Source organism: Lithobates pipiens, unplaced genomic scaffold, assembly GCF_037356315.1.
Source record: "Lithobates pipiens isolate NorthernLeopardFrog02 unplaced genomic scaffold, aLitPip1_a1.2 Scaffold_19, whole genome shotgun sequence".
Lineage (NCBI taxonomy): Eukaryota > Metazoa > Chordata > Amphibia > Anura > Ranidae > Lithobates > Lithobates pipiens.
The window spans coordinates 361264769-361285322 of NW_027507764.1; the positions used below are offsets into that span (position 1 = coordinate 361264769).

Here is a 20554-nt window from a genome sequence, read left to right on the forward strand (position 1 = left end):
ACTTATGCCGCGTACACACGTTTCGGAATCCTCGTTGGAAAAAGCTATGATGGTTTTTACAACAGAATTCTGCTCAAACTTGGCTTGCATACAGACGGTCACACAAAAGTTTGCTGACCTTTCGACCGTCAAGAATAACACAATGACGTACAACACTACGATGAGCTGAGAAAATGAAGTTCAATGTTTCCGAGCATGCGTTGAATTGTTTTCGAGCATGCATAGGAATTTTGCGCGTTGGAACTGCTACAGACGATCGGAATTTCCAATCAAAACTTTATCCGTCCGAAAAATAGAGAACCTGCTCTCAATCTTTTGCTAGCGGAAATTCGGGCAGCAAAATTCTGATGGAGCATACACACGGTCACATTTTTCGTACAAAAACCTCTCATTGGTCTTTTTCTGGCCGAATTTCCGATCGTATGTACGCGGCATTAGAATACACAGATTAGCACTGAAGCCATTGGCTGGTGGTGGGGGCCCCTGGGCTTGAGGCACCAGGACACTGACACATGACACTGACGTAGCACTGATATGTGACGCTGACAACACGTGACACTGATGTGGCACTGATGACAGGTGGCACTAATACATGGCACTGATGATAGATGGCACTAATATGTGGCACTGATGACACATGGCACTAATACGTGACACTGATGACAGATGGCACTTATACGTGGCACTGATCACAGATGGCACTTATACGTGGCACTGATCACAGATGGCACTGTGAGCACTTTATTCCCCCCCCCCTTTTTTTTTTTTTACCTTGAGGCTGCAGCCGTTCGCTCTCCCTCCTCACACGCTATCTTTGTGTGAGGAGGGAGAGCCGGCGATGAGAGATGATCTCATAGGTTTACATATGAGATCATCTCCCATTGGACACTGCATTTGAGTGCTAAACGGGCGCTGTGATTGGCTGTGTCCAAGGGACATGGTTAACACAGAACTTCCCCAATGCATGCCTGCAGAGGTGCGCATTGGGGAAGTAAACAGGAGGACGTCCAGGGATGTCCTCCCGGCAATTGGAGTCCGCGCTGCAGCCGTCTTTCGGGCTATAGCGCGGACGCCTAGTGTTTAAAACGTAAAGAAGATACGGTATTTGAAATGTAAACAGGTGGGGCCCCCTATTGGGAGAGGTCCATGGGCTTAAGCCGAGTCAAGCCCAATGGTAAGTCCGGCCCTGTCTAGGGGCAATCAAGGGGTTAAACGTGTGCCTATGTTTCCTCTGTGCTTTATGTGCTGCTGTTACTACTGCTTTGCTGGGAAGAAAAAATAAAAAGGAAGATCTGTCAGTGTTGTAAACAACACAGAGCTCCCTTCCCTGAACGATGGAGCTGATCACTGATTGACGATTGGCCGGCCAATGCTTGATAAATGATTGGCTGACACCTGCTGATCAGTTTGTGCTGTGACAAATAGAACACAGCCGAGGCGGCAGCAGTATATCTGTGTGGGCCAGTTGGGAAGGAGTAAATGAAAATTGTTCATTCTGTCATCATATGAGAAAAATGTTTGGATAATTTTGCATGAACTGTTGTGATTGGCTCTCGAAAGCTGTGCAATAACGATCGGAAGCGGTATTTTTCTTCCGATTTTCTCATCCTATGTACTGGCCATTGGATGCGATTTCCGTTGCTTCAACCAATTTTCCAGCAATGCCAACGGCGGTCCTACACGCCTCTTTAAAATCATCGATTTCCTTTCTGATCAACCTCCCCTGATGAGAATAATCAATCTATAGACAACAACACAATCAATTGATAATAAATAAATGGAAACAGCGCCAATAATAAAACAAAAAGGAAGTTAGTGAAGATTAATGAGGACAGCACAATCAATTGATAAGCTACAGAGGGGAAAGTGGATTGGTATTTGGACAACGCAATCTGAAATTATTGATCGTATGTCTGTTTTCATCATGCAATCTCATCATCTGATGGGAAAATGATCAGATTTAAGCTGGCCATACACCTATAGATTATCTGCAGATTTTCTACGGTTAGATGGAAAAAGTGCAACAGATTTCTCCATGTGTGGATGGAGGAATCTCCCACTTTTTCCATACAACCGTAGAAAATCTGTAGATAATCTATAGGTGTATGGCCAGTTTTAGGAGAAAAAAAAAAGGAAAAACATCTCGGCGCTGCAGATCGACGCATCGCGTTCAATAATTTTTTTCACCTTGTCCGATGGGCTGAGTTTGAAGGCATTTGATTGGCTGAGATAATAAAAGTGAAGAAGAGCCCACCATTGGGATGGCATGTGAGCTCTCCTCTATAGAGGACCCAGAAAGTTGTGTCTTGCTGGTGGCTGTGTACTTCCCCCTAGCGGGCCGTGTGCACACTATCATAGCCAGTGCTGTGATGATCATGGAGCCTCCCTGGGAGGTGAGCGGCAGTGGGGCACACACGCTCTGCGGGTAACCAGATCCCCCCTCCCCCCCTCTCTCCGGAGACAAAGGGGGGCCCGGCTCACGTCTCTCCAGCTGTTGTGAGCAGCTGCCCGCCCGGGGAAATATGCAGCAGGTGCAAGGGCAGCCAATGGGCGGCGGCGGGGCATGTATAGCCCGCCCCCTCTCAGGGGAGGAGCCTCCCTCCCGGCCGGCCGCTCATAATGCCCAGGGAAGAAGGAGCGGGCCAGTCAGTGTGCTGGTATTAGTTGGCCGTGAGAGGCTCGTAGTAAGCCGGGAGTGCGGAGCCCGTACGTACTACCTCATAGAGCCCTGACAAAGGGAAGCGCCGCCCCGCTCCTCCTCGTCCTCCCGCCGGTGTATGAGTGTGAGCGTCTCCTGAGCCCACAGAGGAGGGAGCCGAGCCCCGAAGATGCACACCACCCAGAAGGACACCACCTACACCAAGATATTCGTAGGGGGGCTTCCCTACCACACCACCGACTCCAGCCTCAGGAAGTACTTCGAGGTGTTCGGGGACATCGAGGAGGCGGTGGTCATCACCGACCGGCAGACCGGCAAATCCCGGGGATATGGCTTTGTAAGTTCTCTACCCACCCCGGGGGGCACCTGACACCGGCTGGGCACACAGGCATGGCACCTCATCCTTCTATCGGCCAGTGTAATAGACGGAGGGACCTACCTTCCTCATCATCGATTTTATGTTATTGATTGGGAGTGTCAGGATCAAACCTGTATTCCTGGTTATTGATTGGCATTCCCAGGGCCAGGAATACATACCCCAATGATCAATTGTTTACTATTGATTGGCATTCCAATTGCCAGGAATACATACATTCCCCAATGATCAATTGTTTACTATTGATTGGGATTCCCAGGGCCATACTTTCCTGGTGATCAATTTTATACTGTTGATTGCAATTCCCAGGACCTATATTCCTGGTTATGTTAGATTGGGATTCCCATGGCCAGGGATATACATGCCTCTCCAATGATCAATTGTATACTATTGATTTGGATTCCCATTGCCAGGAATACATAACTCCCCAATGATCAATTGTCTACTATTGATTGGAATTCTCAGGATCAAACCTATATTCCTGGCTGTTATTGATTTGGGATTCCCATGGCCAGGAATAGACATACCTCCTCCCCGTCCCCATGATCAATTGTATATTATTGATTGGGATTCCCAGGGCCATACCTTCCTGGTGTTCAATTGTATACTATTGATTGCCATTCCCAGGATCAAACCTATATTCCTGGTTATGTTCTAGATTGAGATTGCCATGGCCACAAATACACATACCTCCCCCAATTAACAATTTGTATTCCAATGGCCAGGAATACACACCTCCCCCAATAATCAATTGTCTATTGGTTGGGATTCTCAGGATCAAACCTATATTCCTTGTTATGTTATAGATTGGGATTCCCATGGCCAGGAATACACACGCCCCTCCCACAATGACCGATTGTATACTATTGATTGGGATTCCCAGGGCCATACCGTCCTGGTGAAAAATTTTATACTATTAATTGTCATTCCCAGGATCAAAGCTATATTCCTGGTTATGTTATACCTTGGGATTCCCATGGCCAGGAATACACTTGCCTCCCCAATGATCAATTTTATGCTATTGATTTGGATTTCCATGGCCAGGCATACACACCTCCCCCAATGATCAATTGTATATCATTGATCGTGATTCTGAGGATCAAGCCTATATTCCTGGTTGTTATAGATTGGGATTCCCATGGCCTGGAATACATACCTACCCCCCTCCCCCCCCCCCCCCCCCATTGATCAATCGTATACCATTGATTGGGGTTTCCAGGGCCAGGAAAAAAACGCACCTTTCCTGGATCAATTATACTATTGATTGTAATTTCCAGAATCAAACCTATATTCCTGGTTAGGTTTTGATTGAGCTTCCCAGTGCAGGAAATACACATACCTTCCTAGTGATCAGTTGTATACTATTGGTTGGAGTTTCCAGGATCAAACCTATATTCTTGTATTCCTGGTTATGTCATCGATTGGGATTCCCAGGGCCAGGAATAATCCAACCTTCCCAGTGATCAAACGATTGAGGTTTCTGTAATCAGCCCTATATTCCTGGTTATGTTATAAATTGCAGTACCCAGGGCTATACACATACCCTCCTGCTGATCAATTTTATGCTATTGATTGGATTTCTCAGGATCAAGCCTATATTCCTGGTTGTCATGGAGTTTCCCAGGGCTTAGGAATAAACCTATCTTCCCACCGATCAATTTTATACTGTTGGTCTGGGTTTTCAGGATCAAACCTGTATTCCTGATTATATTGGGATTCTCAGGATCAAACCCTATATTTTTGGTGATCAATTTTATATTGATATTCCCAGGATCAAACCTATTTTCCCAGGTTATGTTCTTGATTGGGATTTCCAGGGCCAGGCATAAACATTTTCCTGGTGATCAGTTTTGTCGTACGGATTTGGTTTTCTCAGGCTAAACTTATTTTATTTATTTTTTATCCATTTTATTGATATATTCAGAATAAAATGTTCCGTTCCTGGTTATAGTATTGATTTTCATTCCCAGGATTAAACCTGCTGTGCTGGTGATCAGTTTTATATTCTTGATTGATCCTGGGAATCCCAATCCTTAACATATGCATTAATATAAATGTAATCCTAAGAATCCCAATCAATAATTAAAATTGATCACTATAATCTTTAAGCCCCAGAATACAAATCAGTCCTAAAACTGATCAGCAAGAACGCAGGTGTAATCCTGGGAATTAAAAAGCAATAATAGAAAACTGATCACCAGGAAGGTATGTTTAATCCTGATACTGGGTACCCCAATCAATAATAGAAAACTGATCACCAGGAAGGTATGTTTAATACTAGGAATCCTAAACATGTCTTCCTGGTGATTGTTTTTTTATTGATAGGGATTCCCAGGTTCAGAATTAAACATGCATTTCTGGTGATCAGTTCATTTTTAATTTGCAGGAATAAACTTGCGTTCTTGGCGATCGGTGTTGCGCTATTGGCAACTGTTGAATTGCCTAGCTCCTGGTGTCATTTCTCATTTGGGCCCACACAGGGCAAATATACTGCTGCAGTCAATAGCTGATCCCTGTGAACAACTGAGTGTAGGAGCAGTTCATTGCGTACTTATAATGTACAGCAATCACTAACTGTTATCCAATCGCATTTTTTTTTTTTTTTTTTTTGGTTTCAGAGTTTGAGGGTTTTATATATGAGAATTGGAAAATCCCAATTGAAAAGGGATGATTGGGGGGGGGGGGGTCAATATTGTTAGTTGGTATCCACTGACCTCCTGGTATTAACATAAACCACTCAGATTACATGCATCAGCATCAATGGCAATTTTTAGCAGCATGGTGAGGGTACAAAAATTTGCCCAACTGGGCACTCTACAGTCAGATTAGATTTACCAAAAATTTAGTATTGGGACAGACCTAAACAGCCCATTCAGTCACAGGCCCTTATACTACATAGTTGATGGTGGATCTTATAGGGATTGTGCAATCAGATTGTAAAGTGTATGGTCACCTTGCACTGGCTGTACAATTTCCTTTAACTATGTAGTGCAAAGGCCTGTTAGTTCAAAAGCTATATTATATGGCTTTTAGTAAAGGAAAATTGTATAATGTATGGCCAAGCCTTCGCCTGTGTTTTTTTTTTTTTTTTTGTTTTGTTTTGTTTTGCAGCAACTACCTTCCTGTTTTTGTTAGTGAATTGTCCCATTAGAAACGAATTTTCTATGGTAATGAAAACATTGTAAACCATTGGTTGCTCAGCAATCGAGATGCATCAGCATTTTGGCTCCGTAGCAAAAGCTCTAGAAGAAAAATGGATTTTCTATGAATTGTTGTAATCTCTATGCTTGGCTATGATTTGCTGCAAGGAGAGCAATTTGCATCCCACAGCTGTAGTAAATTGTGAGTGTCTAGCGAATAAATCGCAGGCATTGGTGATTTGTAGCAGCATTTAAGCTTTGTAAAAACATTGCCCGTGTGTCCGGTGGCTTGCTCAGCAGATCATTCCCTACTGTTCAGCGGTAAATGTGTTGATTGCGTCAAACTTGGAACTTGAGTACCTGCAATAATAATGGATTCTGTCTCCTGTGGAATTCCGGAAGAGCTATGAAGTCTGGCTGCGAGGGTTAAATCTTGCAGTTTACTGACTATCTGCTGCTGTCCCTGTAGTTGCATGGACACCAGGGTCATGTGATGGCTTTCAGATCTTTGTCAAATCAGGTAGGGCTGCAGAGCGGTTAAAGCAGGTGGAAGAGTCTTGTGAACCGCCCCAGGCCAAACAAACTAATTGTGGATATGGAAAGTAGCCCAGACTTAAAGTTCCCACCTACAGCCCAGGCAACGCAGCCAACAATGGCAGAGAAACACCTGCAGAAAACCCTCCCTACATCCAGCCTATGCCCTCCAGCATTGGAAGGAGGCTTCAGCTCCAACCATGGTTTAATAATCTCCCTATAAGCAGGTACTATCCTCTGTTTCCTAATAGTTGAGTCAGTCATGACTGACACCAGAATCATTTTCGAATTGCTGAATGCTCTGTAGCATGGTAGTGTTTCCATTGTCCTGAGATGCCATTAAATGTTTGCCAGCTTCTAAACCTCTTTGGTGTGCCATTTTATAAAATCTGATTTTAAATCTTATAAAGTAAAGGATCCTATGTTGAACCATGCACTTAACGATCATATCGATCTACTTTCCTATGCTCAACTCTCACACCTATCTAAATTTCGGAGAAATCGAACATAGTAAGGGAAATTTATCAACTAGAGCAGCTGTGCGTAGTAACCAAATGGCTTTTCTTTCTTTTTTATTTTTTTTTTCTTCTTTTTATTTTTTTTTTTTTATTTTTTTTTTTTTCAAAGCTTAAAAGGGTTGTAAAGTCTCCAGGTTTTTCATCTTGATGCATTAAGGTGAAAAATCTTCTGAGCTGCAGCTTCCCCCAGAGTACCCCCCATTTTCTTACCTGAGCCCATCCGTTCCAGCGTTATGCACAAGCCCAGTGACTCCAGCCAGTGTCTGTCCTCATTGGATAGATAGCGATGCCGTCAATCAAATCCAATGACACAGGGCAGGGCCTGCTGTCTGACAATGAACGCAGCAGCCTGCTCATGAGCGTGCTCACACAGGTTCCCCTATGAAGAGTGGCTCTCTGTGGGAGTACCCAATGAAGAGGAGCCCGGAGCATCCCAGAGGGTGCCCCCACAGAGAGCCGCTTTCTATGGGGGGCACCCATGCGAGTGCTCACAAGTCCTTCTGCTGCGTCCATTGACACAGATAGCAGGACTCGCCCTTGCACAGAGCAGGCAAGTAAAACATGTTTTGTTATTTGTAAAATGTTCGTTGTCTTTTTTTTTTTATTTTATCACTTTAAGGCTTGATTCACACTGGTGTGAACAGACATTGCATGTGATTCGCACCGCATTGTTGTGCAGATCACTTGCGATGTCTGTGAAAAGCAAATTCAACCATACAAAACGCATTCGCACCAAAAGGGTGCAGGGCCCATTTTTTTGGTCCTCACTGGAATCTGATTGCAAGGGTGTTAACACCGATGCGATCTGATTCCTGTACCATTTGACAGTGACATGTGATGCGGGAACCCGCACAGGAATCATGCTAGTTCCCACATCGCATGTTTGAAGCGGGACTCTAAGCAAGCTGAAGAGAGAAGCTGATTGGATGCCATGAGCAGCTGCTCCAGATTTGATTATTGTACGATCGTTGTGCATGGCGATCATAAGGGAGCCCCTCTTCACCAATTTGAGGGAGCATGGTACATTTTCTCAGTTTTTCTTTTCTGCCTATTTTTTATATTGCTGTAAGCTTGTCAGAGCAGCTCAGGATGTCTTCCACATTAATTTTTCCAATTAATCTTGTACATCAGCCTGTTGGTGCTAATGTACAGTCGACTGTAGATATAGTAATTATTAGCAGGGGTTCCCTAAAACTTGAGTTATTTTGGAGGTTTCTCTATTTTTAAAAAGCTAAAAAATGCTGCGCCAACTTCAATCCCACCCAGAGCCTTATAATGAATATGCAAGCCTGTGCTGTTTATACAAGTCATATGGTTGCCATGTTTCTGCTTTCTCTTGATAAAAAGCCTGTAGATAACACATGTGAAAAGCGTCTGCTAAAGTGAAACTGCAAGTGTACTTGAAAGGTCGTTTTCCTTGTATGACTAATTTTTGGCAAAGTCATTCTTTGAGTTACATCCATAATAAGCATTCAAGCTCCATAAGGCTTAAGATAATATAAGCAGTTTATTATAACAAATTCTTGGAAATGCTAATTACTAGCTTTTTATATGGCTGTGGAATAATCTACCATTTTTAGATGGTGTGTTTGTTTTGTTTTTGTTTTTTCTTGTGTTGTAATGCAGAATTTTATGTTCTAGGTTACAATGGCTGACAGAGCTGCTGCAGAAAGGGCATGTAAAGATCCAAATCCAATAATTGATGGGAGGAAAGCTAATGTGAACCTTGCATACCTGGGAGCCAAGCCCCGCATAATGCAGCCAGGTATGGGGATTTTCTGTACACTATAAAACTGGCCACACGGGTTACCAGTGATTGTGTAATGTTTTTAGTTCTGGCTACTACTGTGTGGTGTAAAGCAGGGCTCGACAAATACCAGGAGCCAGGCAGCCAATGCTTCCCAGAAACTACAGCTGGCACCTAACTTGAGGATTTTCTTGTCAATGGAGTTGGCTGCTGGATTGGACAAAATCGCTCCTGAATTCCATTTTAATTTGTCCACTAATGGTGTTAGGGCTTATCTGATTGGATATATACTGATCAGCTATAACTTTGGAAACCCACCTAATATTGCATTGATCACCTATTTTTGCTGCCAAAATGGCATTGACCTGTTGCGGCATGGACTCCGCTAGACCTCTGAAAGTATGCTGTGATATCTGGCACAAAGTTGTCTGTAGATCCTCAAGTCTTAAACTACAAGGTGGGACCTCCTGTGGCTTGGACTTTTTCCAGCACATCCCACAAATGCTTGATGGATTGAAATCTGCAGGCCAGGTCAACACGTCAAACTCGCTGTGTTCCTCAAACCATTTTTGCAGTTTGGCAGGGAATGTTCTCCTACTAAAAGACCCATCAGAATATAGTTTCCATGATGGATTGTACTTGGTCAGCAATCGAGTTTAGGTAGGTGGTACTTGTCAAAATATACTCATGAATGGCAGGACCCAAGAACATTGCCCAAAGCCTCACGCTGCTTCTTCTGGCTTGCCTTCTTCCCATAGTTCATCCTGGTTCCATATCTTCCCCTGGGTAAGCAGTGCGCACACCAGGCCATCCACATATAAAAGAAAATGGTTCATCAGACTAGGCCTCTATCCATGGCTCCATGGTTCAGTTCTGATGCTCGCATGCCCGTTGTAGGCACTTTTGGCTGTGGGCACGAGTTGACATGGGCAGCCTTATTGGCTATGCAACCCCGTACACCAAAAACTGCGATGCACTGTATATTCTGACATCCGTCTATCAGAACCAGAATTAACTTTTTCAGCAAATTGAGCTACAGTAGCTCTTCTATTGGCATGGACTAAACAGGCCAGCCTTTGCTCCCAGCTTTAATCAATACGTTTTTGCCATCCATGAACCTGTTGCCAGTCTGCCTGTTATCTTTCCTTGTACCACTTTTGGCCAGTACCTTGGCCCTTGTCATTTGCTTAGATCCTTGCACTTGCCCAAAATATTTATTTTTTTGTTCTCCTTTCAACACCAACTTTAGAAACAACATGTTAATATTGTAACAAGATGATCACTGTTCACTTTACCTGTCAGTGGTCATAAAGATATGACTGATGGGTGTAAGTTTTATAAACTAGTCATGGAAGCCTTCTTACTACAGAGTATTTGCTAAGTTAAAGCGGTTCTCCACTCTAAAGGGGAAGTTCCGCTCATCTGATCCCTCCCCCCCCCCCCCCCCCCCGGTGCTACAATCGGCAGAGAGGGGTGCAGTTACCTGGATAATCCAGGTATCTGCACCCACTTCCGGGACAGACCGCCGCAGATGGGGAGGGGGGGGGCCGTGTTGTGTTCTGGGAAACACAGTTCCCAGGACACAGCGGGGACCAGCAGAGACACGCAGCGCGACTCGCGCATGCGCAGTAGGGAACCGGGCAGTGAAGCTGCAACACTTCACTTCCCGATTTCCTGACAGAGGATGGCGGCAGGGGCAGCAGAGAGACAAGCGATCGTCATCTGCCGCCGACATTGCTGGACCCTGGGACAGGTGAGTGTCCATTTATTAAAAGTCAGCAGCTGCAATATTTGTAGCTGCTGGCTTTTAATCATTTTTTTAAGGTGCAGAACCGCTTTAAGAGATTTACCCTAAATGGAGAGCCCTAAAATGGGATTGTATGAACAGATGGTATCTTACTATTAAAAGAAACAAACTGTAGTTTGTAGTTTATACTACATATATTGTACATATAATAACTGACATATAATAACTGTCATGTGTTTCTCTAGGTTTTGCATTTGGGGTTCAGCAGATTCACCCAGCACTTATTCAGAGGCCTTTTGGGTAAGTCATTAGCGTGTGGGGTTTTTTATTGCCACTAAATACTTGAGCATGGGGGGGGGAGAGAGAAACACAAGATGACACTGCCTATGACGTTTGTCCTAAGATGTAAATTGGCTTTGTAGGTAATATGCTGGCTCTGCCCCTCTCGTCAGTATGATAAAAAATAAAATTGCCAGTGCCATATGCAGAGTGCCAGAACATGTGCTGCAACATTGCTGTACTTTTTTACTCAACCGCTTACTGCTAACTTTTCTGCAATGTAACCAATCATTTTTTTTATTATTTTTTCTCAGTATATAATGCCCTCTGTGGGTAAACTCATTAGTAGTTCCCAGCCAATTCTGAAGAAGTCAAGGGGTCTTTCCTGTATAAGGACACCTACTGGACCCTTGTGCACACCAGTCATTTCGAGTGTCACTCAATGTTATCTATTTCTTTCTAATCTGACAGGGGTCGTTTACAGTTAAGATAACTGATGACAAGAATTTGATGATAAGAAATGGAATAGTTCTATTTGGAATTAAACTGTGTTACCAGTAGACTCAGAAAACAAGCTAAATGGTGATTAAAGATGCATGTATGTTGGTTGGTTGGTTTTCTTTTAAAGTGTACATTTTTATAGCTCCTAGTTGTGTGCCTTTTTAATGATGGCAATGAAGTGGTTTTCACAGCTAAACTGTGTGTCCTTTTTATTTATTTTATTTTTTCCTTCCAGCCCTAGTGAATATTGTGTTTTTTGGGGGTTGGGAGGGAGCCTTGACTTGTGGTGTTGAGGAGTGTTGGTTTTGCTATGAGTAGCCAAGGGCCCTTTTTGGCTCCTGCTTCAAAGTTGCAGCTTGTGACTTTTTTTTATTTTTTATTTTTAACCATATTGTAGTGATTTGATAAATTTCTTGGTGTGACATTTTACTTTTGAACTTTTCAGCTTGCATGCAACACTTTTTTTATTTTTGTTTGGTTCTTTTATTAACCCATGTGTTCATTGGGCTTTCTAATTTTTAGTTTTTCTTGTGAGCCAACAATTTCCGTATTGGTGTATCAACATTCTAGCAGATCTTTTGAGGAAATAATGCAGGCCATAGAGCAAATTTCTTTCCTGCAACCATGGGTTGCAGGAAAGAATTCACTCGCTCTTCTCCAATGCTGACAGGGTAATACCTCCTGCTGAGCCATTGTATTCTCTCTGCAGTGGAACTGAGTGATTGCTAATGGCCATACCAGCCGCTAGAGATAATTGCATGTAAAATCCAGCAGGCTGGTTGTACCAAGTTGATCGGTTTTTGAACAACTTTGTACATTTAGTCTGCCCATACAGGATTTGAACGGTTTCTGGCCAGTGTGCTTCATAAATTGTGTTTTTTTTTTTTTTTTGTTTTTTTTTATTTATTTTTTTTTTTTTTATACAAGTATGCATAACAGTATGTTATCAGTGGTTTCAATATTGTGAGTTTGGCTGAGATTTCTTTTTTCTTTTTTTGGTCTGTTTTACTAACTTCCTCCTAGTGCACATAGAAGTTGCTTTTGTTTTTAATAACCTATTGTATGATCAGCAGACAGGACCAGTGCTCTATTCTGAATGAGCTCTGGCTTGACTTGTAATACCACCATAGTCTATTGCTATGATTGGTATAAGTGACAAATCAAATACATATTTTATTTTTTTTTCTTTATTCTGAACACTAATCTTATCTAGGTTACGTGCCTGACTTCCATGACCACTTAGTCTTTCCTTTGGCCATATAAAGACATTTTACACTCGGCCCCTTCTCATATGGCAGTTCAAAAATAGCTCAAATGCAGCTTACCCTGTCAATCAAAGTGGAGCAGGAGTTGGGCAAAGTGTATTTTAAGGATCACAAAGTATATAGTTTATAATTCTGGCAAGGCAATGACGTCTCATGGTTTTCAATACCAAGTGGTTTGTTTCCTGGTGACAAGTGCTTCTTTGCAGGATTTACACAGTTCACTCAGGGCAATCTTAGTGTTTTTATATACATAGAATTCCCATGTAAGCTTTTTATATAAAAAGATATACCAGAACCAGCTGCCTTTTTTAATTTTTCTGTTATTTGTATGGGAATTTCAATAAAAATTGCTATTTTGCTTTTTATATATGAAAAAACAAATCCTTTTGCTCCTTGTTTTTAGCCCAACTGAGAACCATGCCCATACTTTTTAATTCTAATGCTTAGCAACTGTTAAGTTTTTGGTTTACCATACAAATGTGCTTGAGATTATATGCTACATGGGTTTTCAGATGACTGCACATCCCTGAGCAAACACTACAGTAAATCTATTGACTGACCTCAGTAATGTTCATCAGAAGCCCCACATGAAGCAGTAAATCCATTCAAATATCCCCTACCTGCTTCCAAATGTTTTGCCTATCTGAGAATAATTACTCTCATTGCTGTGCCTTCCCCCGCCCCCCCCCCCCCCTTCTTCCCCCCCCTAAAGAATGCTATATACCTCCCCATTGTTCAGCACTAAAGTTAATAGCTTTGCATTAAACAATTCCTAAGTATGCATTTGTATGTAGACTTACACCACTAAGAACTAGAATGCTATGTAGCAATTATGAAAGGGGGGGGGGGGGGGGATGTTTGTGCATATAGTGGTCTGGAACACTACAGTTGGCATCCAGGGGCGCATATCAGTCCTGATTACCTGTGGACAAGACTTTGTCATCAATTTGAATTGGCTTCCTGACTGAAAATGCCTGCCACAGAAATATGATGGCCTTAATTTGCCGCAAACATGGTCCCTTTATAGAACAGACTTTCTATCTCTCTATGAGCAGGCTGCACGCACAAATTTTTTTATTTATTATTTTATTTTTTTAAGTGGTTCGAAAGGATGAAGGGGGGGGGGGGGGGTTTGTGTTGTTTTTTTTTCTTCATACATCCTATGCATGGCGTTAAAAAAACCGTGTGTGCAGCAGGCCCCCTAATACTTGAGCTCCCTCTCGATCCATCGATGTGAACAGCAGCTCCTGGACTCTCCCTCCTCATTGGCTAAGACAGCAGGGGGAGCCATTGGCTCCCTCTTCTGTCAATCACAGCCAATGGGGTGGGCAGAGCCATGGCTTGGGGGCAGGGGACCCCAGAAGAGAAGGATCAGGGCTGCTCTGTGCAAAAAACCCCTGCGCAGGCAAGTAAAACATGTTTAAAGGTTTTGCCTTTTTATCAGTTTAAGAGCCTTGTTGACTTTAAAGTAGCTGTAAACCCCTATAATCAGGTGATGCAGATGAAATCCTCCTATATATTGTACCTGTCTGCAGTCTCCTGTTCTCTACATCTGTTCAAAGTGCTAAATTTTATAAAGCTTATCGGAGAGTCTCTCTCCTCCCTCTCCCAATCTGCTGGAAATCACCCTGTCGAGATATAGATATATTTATTTTCCTCTTGGTGCTAGGAAAACTTGTTGGTGATTCATGCAGATAACAGCAGACAAATATGACACTTGGTGCTCTTAATTGAGACAATTGCACACTATAGAGATATGCTTTCTTCATATTTCATGTCTGAGGTTTACAGCCACTTTAAATCAAGATTGTGGCACATATGTATATAGACCGAAAGCTGGCAATGCAGAATAATTATTAATTTGGGGGGGGGGGGTGTGGCTAAGCTTCGTAGAAGCCTGTGGAAAATGACTAATACCCCCATCCACTTAAACAGCACAGATGGATGAATTCTCTCTGCCAGGCTGTTGTATTTGGATAGGTGGAGGATCAGAACATCCAAAATGTGCCTGCCTCTGCCTTGAGCTTCTTCTGATTGAACAATCAACTTGTGAAATGGAGCAGTGGGGCAGGGCCATACACTACTCGAACCAGTCAGAATACAAATATGTGCAATTGTTTGTTTTACTTGCATGCACCTTGATTGATACTTGGTGGTATTCTATGCACCCAATGCCCTACAAAAGCCAAGGCAATTCAGATCTTGGGCAGGGAGAGTTGAACACACTGGCTGGCCCAGCAATACCTAATTGAACCTTAAAAAAAGTGGCCTAAAGTTTTAAGGTCCTCAAACTGGCCAAAGGATGGTTAGTGAAAAATCTTAAATCGAGCAGTAATTTCAGTTTAAGGTAGTAGAAAAGATTCAGCTGGGCACGGGGGGTTATTTTTATCATTTATTTATTTTTATATATAGGTTTTTTTTTTTTTTTTTTTTTTTTACTAAATTGGCCCAGGATGGATAAACTGATGGGGAATTGGAGCATATAGGCCCTTTTTAGAAGGGGAGAGAAAATGTTAGTTAATTTAAAACATCAGTAAAGACAAAAGCTATACTTTGTGTACATTTTGTTTACCTTGCTTTTGGGATTTCTCTAACCCTGATGTAACCTAATGTTCCAGTCTCCCAGACATGGTTTACAAGGGTAGAATGCCAAATGGAAACTTCAACAATCTGATTATGCACCTTCTCTATTTTAAAGGAATGATGTTTAGTGACTGTTTTGAGAACCGAGAAATCGCCCTACATTTGTGTAATGCACAATGAAATTCCACCATGACTCCCCGTGGAAAGGTTGTGTGGGGTTGGGTTTATTTTATTTTTCTCCGACTCGACTGCATATATTTAAGCCAGTAAATATTTTATGTTCTATGCATTAAACTACATAGGTGTTTTTGTCTAACCCTAGGTTTCTATAGTTACCCTCACAAATACTCCTATTACTTATTTGTCTGAGAAGTAGACCAGCTGAATCGAAACTGGATGTTTAGTTGACGGGTATTTAATTCGACCTTTACATCTTTGTAACAGTGTGATGCACACATATATTTGAAACCTTATGCTATGGAGTGTGGCATAGCATCTAAAAAGCTTCAACACTACAGCATTGTAAATGTTTTCTGCACCGTTTTGAATGTGTGACTCTGCTGTGTCTTCCACCACTTAAGTTTATTTTTTTTCGCCTGCAATTTTTTTTTTTTTTTTTAGTTTTTCATTTAAGGGTGACTAAGGTTGCAGAGATTAATGTGTGCTGAGTCTGCAGAGTACCTCTGGTAGGGTTGCCACGATAAATAGCTAGATATAAAGAAACCTTGACAACACTCAAAATTTTTTTTCACTTTTTGGACAGATCTACTAGTTGACTATCCCAAAATATTTATTTAGAGGCGCAGATGGTCTAATTTTTGTTTAAACCTCTAAATTCTCAATTGGTTTTATATAAAGAAACCCCAGATGCAGTTTTTTTTTTTTTTTAAGACCCTGAAAGTGAGTATTTTCCTTCCGTTTCCAGTTGTAGAAATTGTAAATCTTTCTATTGTGGCAACCCTATGCACATAATAACAACTAAATTAGATTTTGGGTTAATTGATGAACACACGGAGCACTATTTAATTTTATTTAACCCTTGCATTTTGGTTTTACTAAAGTGTCTTTTTTTGTCTCTTTGGTCCCTCAGGATTCCTGCACATTACGTGTACCCTCATGCTTTTATGCAACCAGGAGTGGTAATTCCACATGTTCAACCTACAGCTGCCACATCTACAAGTCCATACATTGACTACACAGGAGCTGCCTATGCCCAGTATTCTGCTGCCGCCGCCGCCGCTGCTGCTGCCTACGATCAATACCCCTACGCGGCTTCTCCAGCTGCCACAGGATACATGACCACCGCAGGCTATGGCTATGCAGTTCAGCAGCCACTTACTGCTGCAGCTCCAGGAACTGCTGCAGCAGCTGCTGCCGCCTTTGGCCAATACCAGCCCCAGCAGCTGCAAGCTGACCGAATGCAGTAGCACTTAGTCTTTTGAAGTTCTCAACTTTTTTTTTTTTCTGTTTTCAGCCTTCCAGTTTCTATAGATGAGACCATATCAAACTTTTGGCTCTATGGCTTTAAGGAGAAAGGAACTTCTTTTGGAGAGAAATAACAGTATTCCAGCTTCTGTATGTAGTATGCATCCAGCTTACATTTAGGAGGTGTGTTTTCAGGCATTAAGGAACTCCTGTGGTTTTGTTTTCCTGAAAAGATGTCAGAATTTATAAACTATACAGAATATATTTTTACATCAGGAAAAAACTGCCTTTTATTAATCTGAGAAAAAAAAAATATATCTATATATATTTTTCCTCCTTTTACAAATGTTTGAACCAGGGAAATATCAATCAGCAATATGTAGCCTGTACAAAACAAAGTGTTCAAAGCACAAAATGCACAACTCTCACACTGACCAACTGAATTGTGTAGGTGAGAAATGTGCAGTTAGCATCGATGCGTTGGAGGCACATGGCCAACTGGTCACATGACGATGGATAGGCACCAAAGCTATTTTCTCATCTTTCCTCTATATAAGTGGAACTATGGAACAAGTGATGTGGAATGAACGGGTGCAACAGCTGTACAGACAATCAATAACAGACCGTTCTGGAGAGAACACATCACTTGTGCGTATTTGATGAGCTTGTCACATTCTAATCCCTCTCCCCATCCTGTTTCGCTTTTGGGAAACTCTAACTGCTGGTGTCAGCTATTCTGATTCTGAAATGGGATCAGCCCCTTACTACCACAGTCTTCTATTTATTACACCTATTCATAGCTTGTGAACGACAACAGGAAGATACTTGCAGAGGTGTTAACCTTTTTTAAGAACTGCATTTTTTTTTTTTTTTTTTTTTTTTTTTTAAAGAAAAGAGGTCCCCATGTTTCTGAGTTGTAGGAGATATATACATTTTTTTTTTTTTTTCCTTCTGTTCAAAGTATTTAAACAAAAGTATTTATAAGCTGGGTACAACTTTTCGGTTGCAGTTCTTAAAGGGTTACATTTAAAACAAATGGATTGTACTGTGCCTTACTTGTAATGTTTATTGAAAGAAAGGTATTTATTTATTTTGATAGTTTTACTATGGTGCGCACTAAAGAAGGGAACTTTAGATGCGTTAAAGACCTTATGTATTCATCTCATGGTATAAATTATTTAAGTAAGTTTAGATGTAGTAAATATCAATCTATTCAACTGAAAGTTGACTTGGATTTATTTAAATTCTGAATGTGCACTGTTTAATATACCTACCATAACACTTTAGGATTTTACATGACTTGTAGACTTTTTTTTTTTTTTTTTTTTTTTTTTCTTCCTCCAATGAAGACCTCTATAAGCAGTATATTATACATTTCATTTGTATGTAGGATATTGTCAAAATTTTTTTTTTTTTTTTTTTTTTTTTCTTTAATAGAAAAGTGCTGCTTTATACAGTGACTTGTAAAACTGCAATACTTGGCAATTTTTATTCTTGACTTAAACATGAATATTTTACACTGTAATGGGTTTTTATACTTGAACTATTTCATACAAGGGAAGACAGCATTTTATGGACATTTGTCTAAATGTCACTGGATTTCTTTTTAAAGTATTCAGAATACTAGCCAGTGTTATGTAACTGTAGACACGAATCTCCATGCATATTATTTATTCATTATGTTGCTTTATAACAGTTAAGATCTATTAATTTCACTTGTATTAAATACAATAAAAATATCTTTTTGTTGCATTTTAGTTTTGTTGAGTACTGTTAGCTTGCCTATGTTTACAGATTCATACACAATTATTTTAGAAACCTATTCGATAAACAGCTGATTTAAAAGTCAGCTAATATGTTGGTTCATTTATGAAAGGCAAATTGACAACTTTGCAAGTGCATTTGTACTCTGGATTGCAATCCTGTGCCAGCAAACAAGCTGGGGGGGGTTCTTGGATCTAGTAAATCTATCCCACAGAGTGGAGAATAAAATTTATTTATTTTGTATTCCTTCCCCCCCCTTTCTAATGGCATTATTGGGACAAAGTTATTTGTAAACTTCATGAAAGGGAAGAAGAGAACCTGCAGAATTTTAATATGGCTGGTTAGGGTTAAATAGGAATATATATTATAAAACAAAACCTTTTTGTTTCTTCAGATGTCAAAGTTCTCACCTTGATGTAACTATACAGGTCTAGGACTGTAGTCCATGACTACTGAGCCTCATCCCTGAAGATGCCTTTGGGGGTATGTCCACCACAGTGGGCAAAGCCTGAAATTTTATACCTTGTCTCGTGGACAGATAAAACGGGGTCTCCTTGTATCTTTGAGTGTTACTGTGCAAAGTGGGGCTATGTTTGGAGAACATTAATTCCAGTGTTTTCAAACGTTTGTGCTAAAATTCAAACTTGGATCAGTCTTGGCTGGATGACAGTGTTTACACCACTAGCTGCACACTTTTTTTTTTTTTTTTTTTTTTTTTAACGGCACTTCCACCTTGAGCCCTAAGCTACTCTGATTAGCGCGCTGGACATGCTATCTTCAGCGCTGTATGCCGTGAGTAGCCCACAGGAGAATACCATCACTTGTAGCTGTGGTGGAAACTAGGTGAACGGGGAGCCAATGCTAAACAGCCATTTGCTCTGCTGAGGGTCCACACAACTCAATCTCAGAGTGAAGAGTCCCTTGCACCTGAGAAGGGACCAGTTTTAACACCACACTGCATATAATTGTAGCCATTTCAGGCATGCAACAAGTGGCTTACTTGTCTGTAAAATAGGGTCTTTAATTCGGCCATCTTTGTTCAGGGCTCAGAAATGCCAGTTGTTAGTCCCATTTCTCAACTGTAGTTGGACCCAGATATGTTGGTTTTAGAGGTCTCTGAATCAGGGGAGAATAAAGGGTATGTTGAGGCAGTATTGAAGGAAGCTGCAGATGTCATGCCCCCACATTGTCCCTATATTAAAGTGGGAGCTTCGCAAAACTCTTGCATTGAAAAGATCAGTCTGTGAGTGAGTCGCGCCTAGAAGGGTTTTCCCTTTCCCAAAAATCTTTTCTGAACTCCTCTATCCATTGGAAAAAGTTTGCAAAACAAGTGGGCCAAATATCTTGTATCTACTGAAGATGTTCTCTTAAAGATTCTACTAACAGAAAATCTGAGGTGATATGTTTTTAACCTGGCAGGCCCAGTACTTGCTACTATTTTTGTATGTCAAGCTGCAGCTAACTGGACTAGGGCAATACATGACCCTGTCTTTCAAGATCATGTGGTTGAAGAGCTTTTACAAAAACTACCTATCCTAATCCATAATGTTTGGGTGCTAAACCACAACGGCACATCTTACAAAAATGTCCTTTGATAGTTTTACCCCAGTAGCTACACAGTAAAAACCTCAGGTGTGTTGTAAAGTGAGTCTAAAGCCCCATACACACGATCGGACTTTGTACAAACTTTCCCTTGGATTTTTGTACAAAGGGTGTTGGCCATAAGTTTGTATTGCATACACACAATCTAACTTTTTAGACAACAAACACGAACATAGTGACGTTTCAACGTACTGATGACACTTCAAGAGGACGTTCATTTACTCCAGCGCCACCTTTTGGTCAACTTCTGTATTGTTGTCTGATCTTTTACAATGGTGGTTCTGAACATGCGTGTTCTGTACTTTGTACAAATGTCTGGTTTTGTGTACACACGATCGGACTTTGCTCCGATGAAAGTCAGATGAAAAGCGAAAAAGTTTGTCCGATGGTGCGTACACACGGTCGGATGTTGTG

The 20554-nt window shown here is 41.4% G+C and overlaps 1 protein-coding gene across 2 annotated transcripts; it reads left to right on the plus strand.

Moving 5' to 3' along the window:
• Positions 1-2677: 2677 nt before the first annotated feature.
• Positions 2678-18531, plus strand: RBM24 (RNA binding motif protein 24). 2 transcript variants are annotated; one of them, XM_077492236.1, is made up of 4 exons: positions 2678-2996; positions 8869-8992; positions 10967-11021; positions 16440-18531. In XM_077492236.1, exons 1-4 carry the CDS (start codon positions 2829-2831, stop codon positions 16774-16776), a joined length of 684 nt encoding a protein of 227 aa, XP_077348362.1. In that variant the 5' UTR covers positions 2678-2828; the 3' UTR covers positions 16777-18531. The 2 variants fall into 2 exon arrangements, with proteins under 2 accessions (XP_077348362.1, XP_077348363.1); XM_077492237.1 differs by lacking the exon at positions 16440-18531 and adding an exon at positions 15672-15757.
• The last annotated feature ends 2023 nt before the right edge of the window (positions 18532-20554 follow it).

Bases quoted from the DNA above. Each gene is read 5' to 3' on its own strand.
- RBM24 (XM_077492236.1), top strand. From the start codon at position 2,829: ATGCACACCACCCAGAAGGACACCACCTACACCAAGATATTCGTAGGG. The intron at 2,997-8,868 runs GTAAGTTCTCTA...TTTATGTTCTAG, and splicing joins AATCCCGGGGATATGGCTTT to GTTACAATGGCTGACAGAGC. The intron at 11,022-16,439 runs GTAAGTCATTAG...TTGGTCCCTCAG, and splicing joins CTTATTCAGAGGCCTTTTGG to GATTCCTGCACATTACGTGT.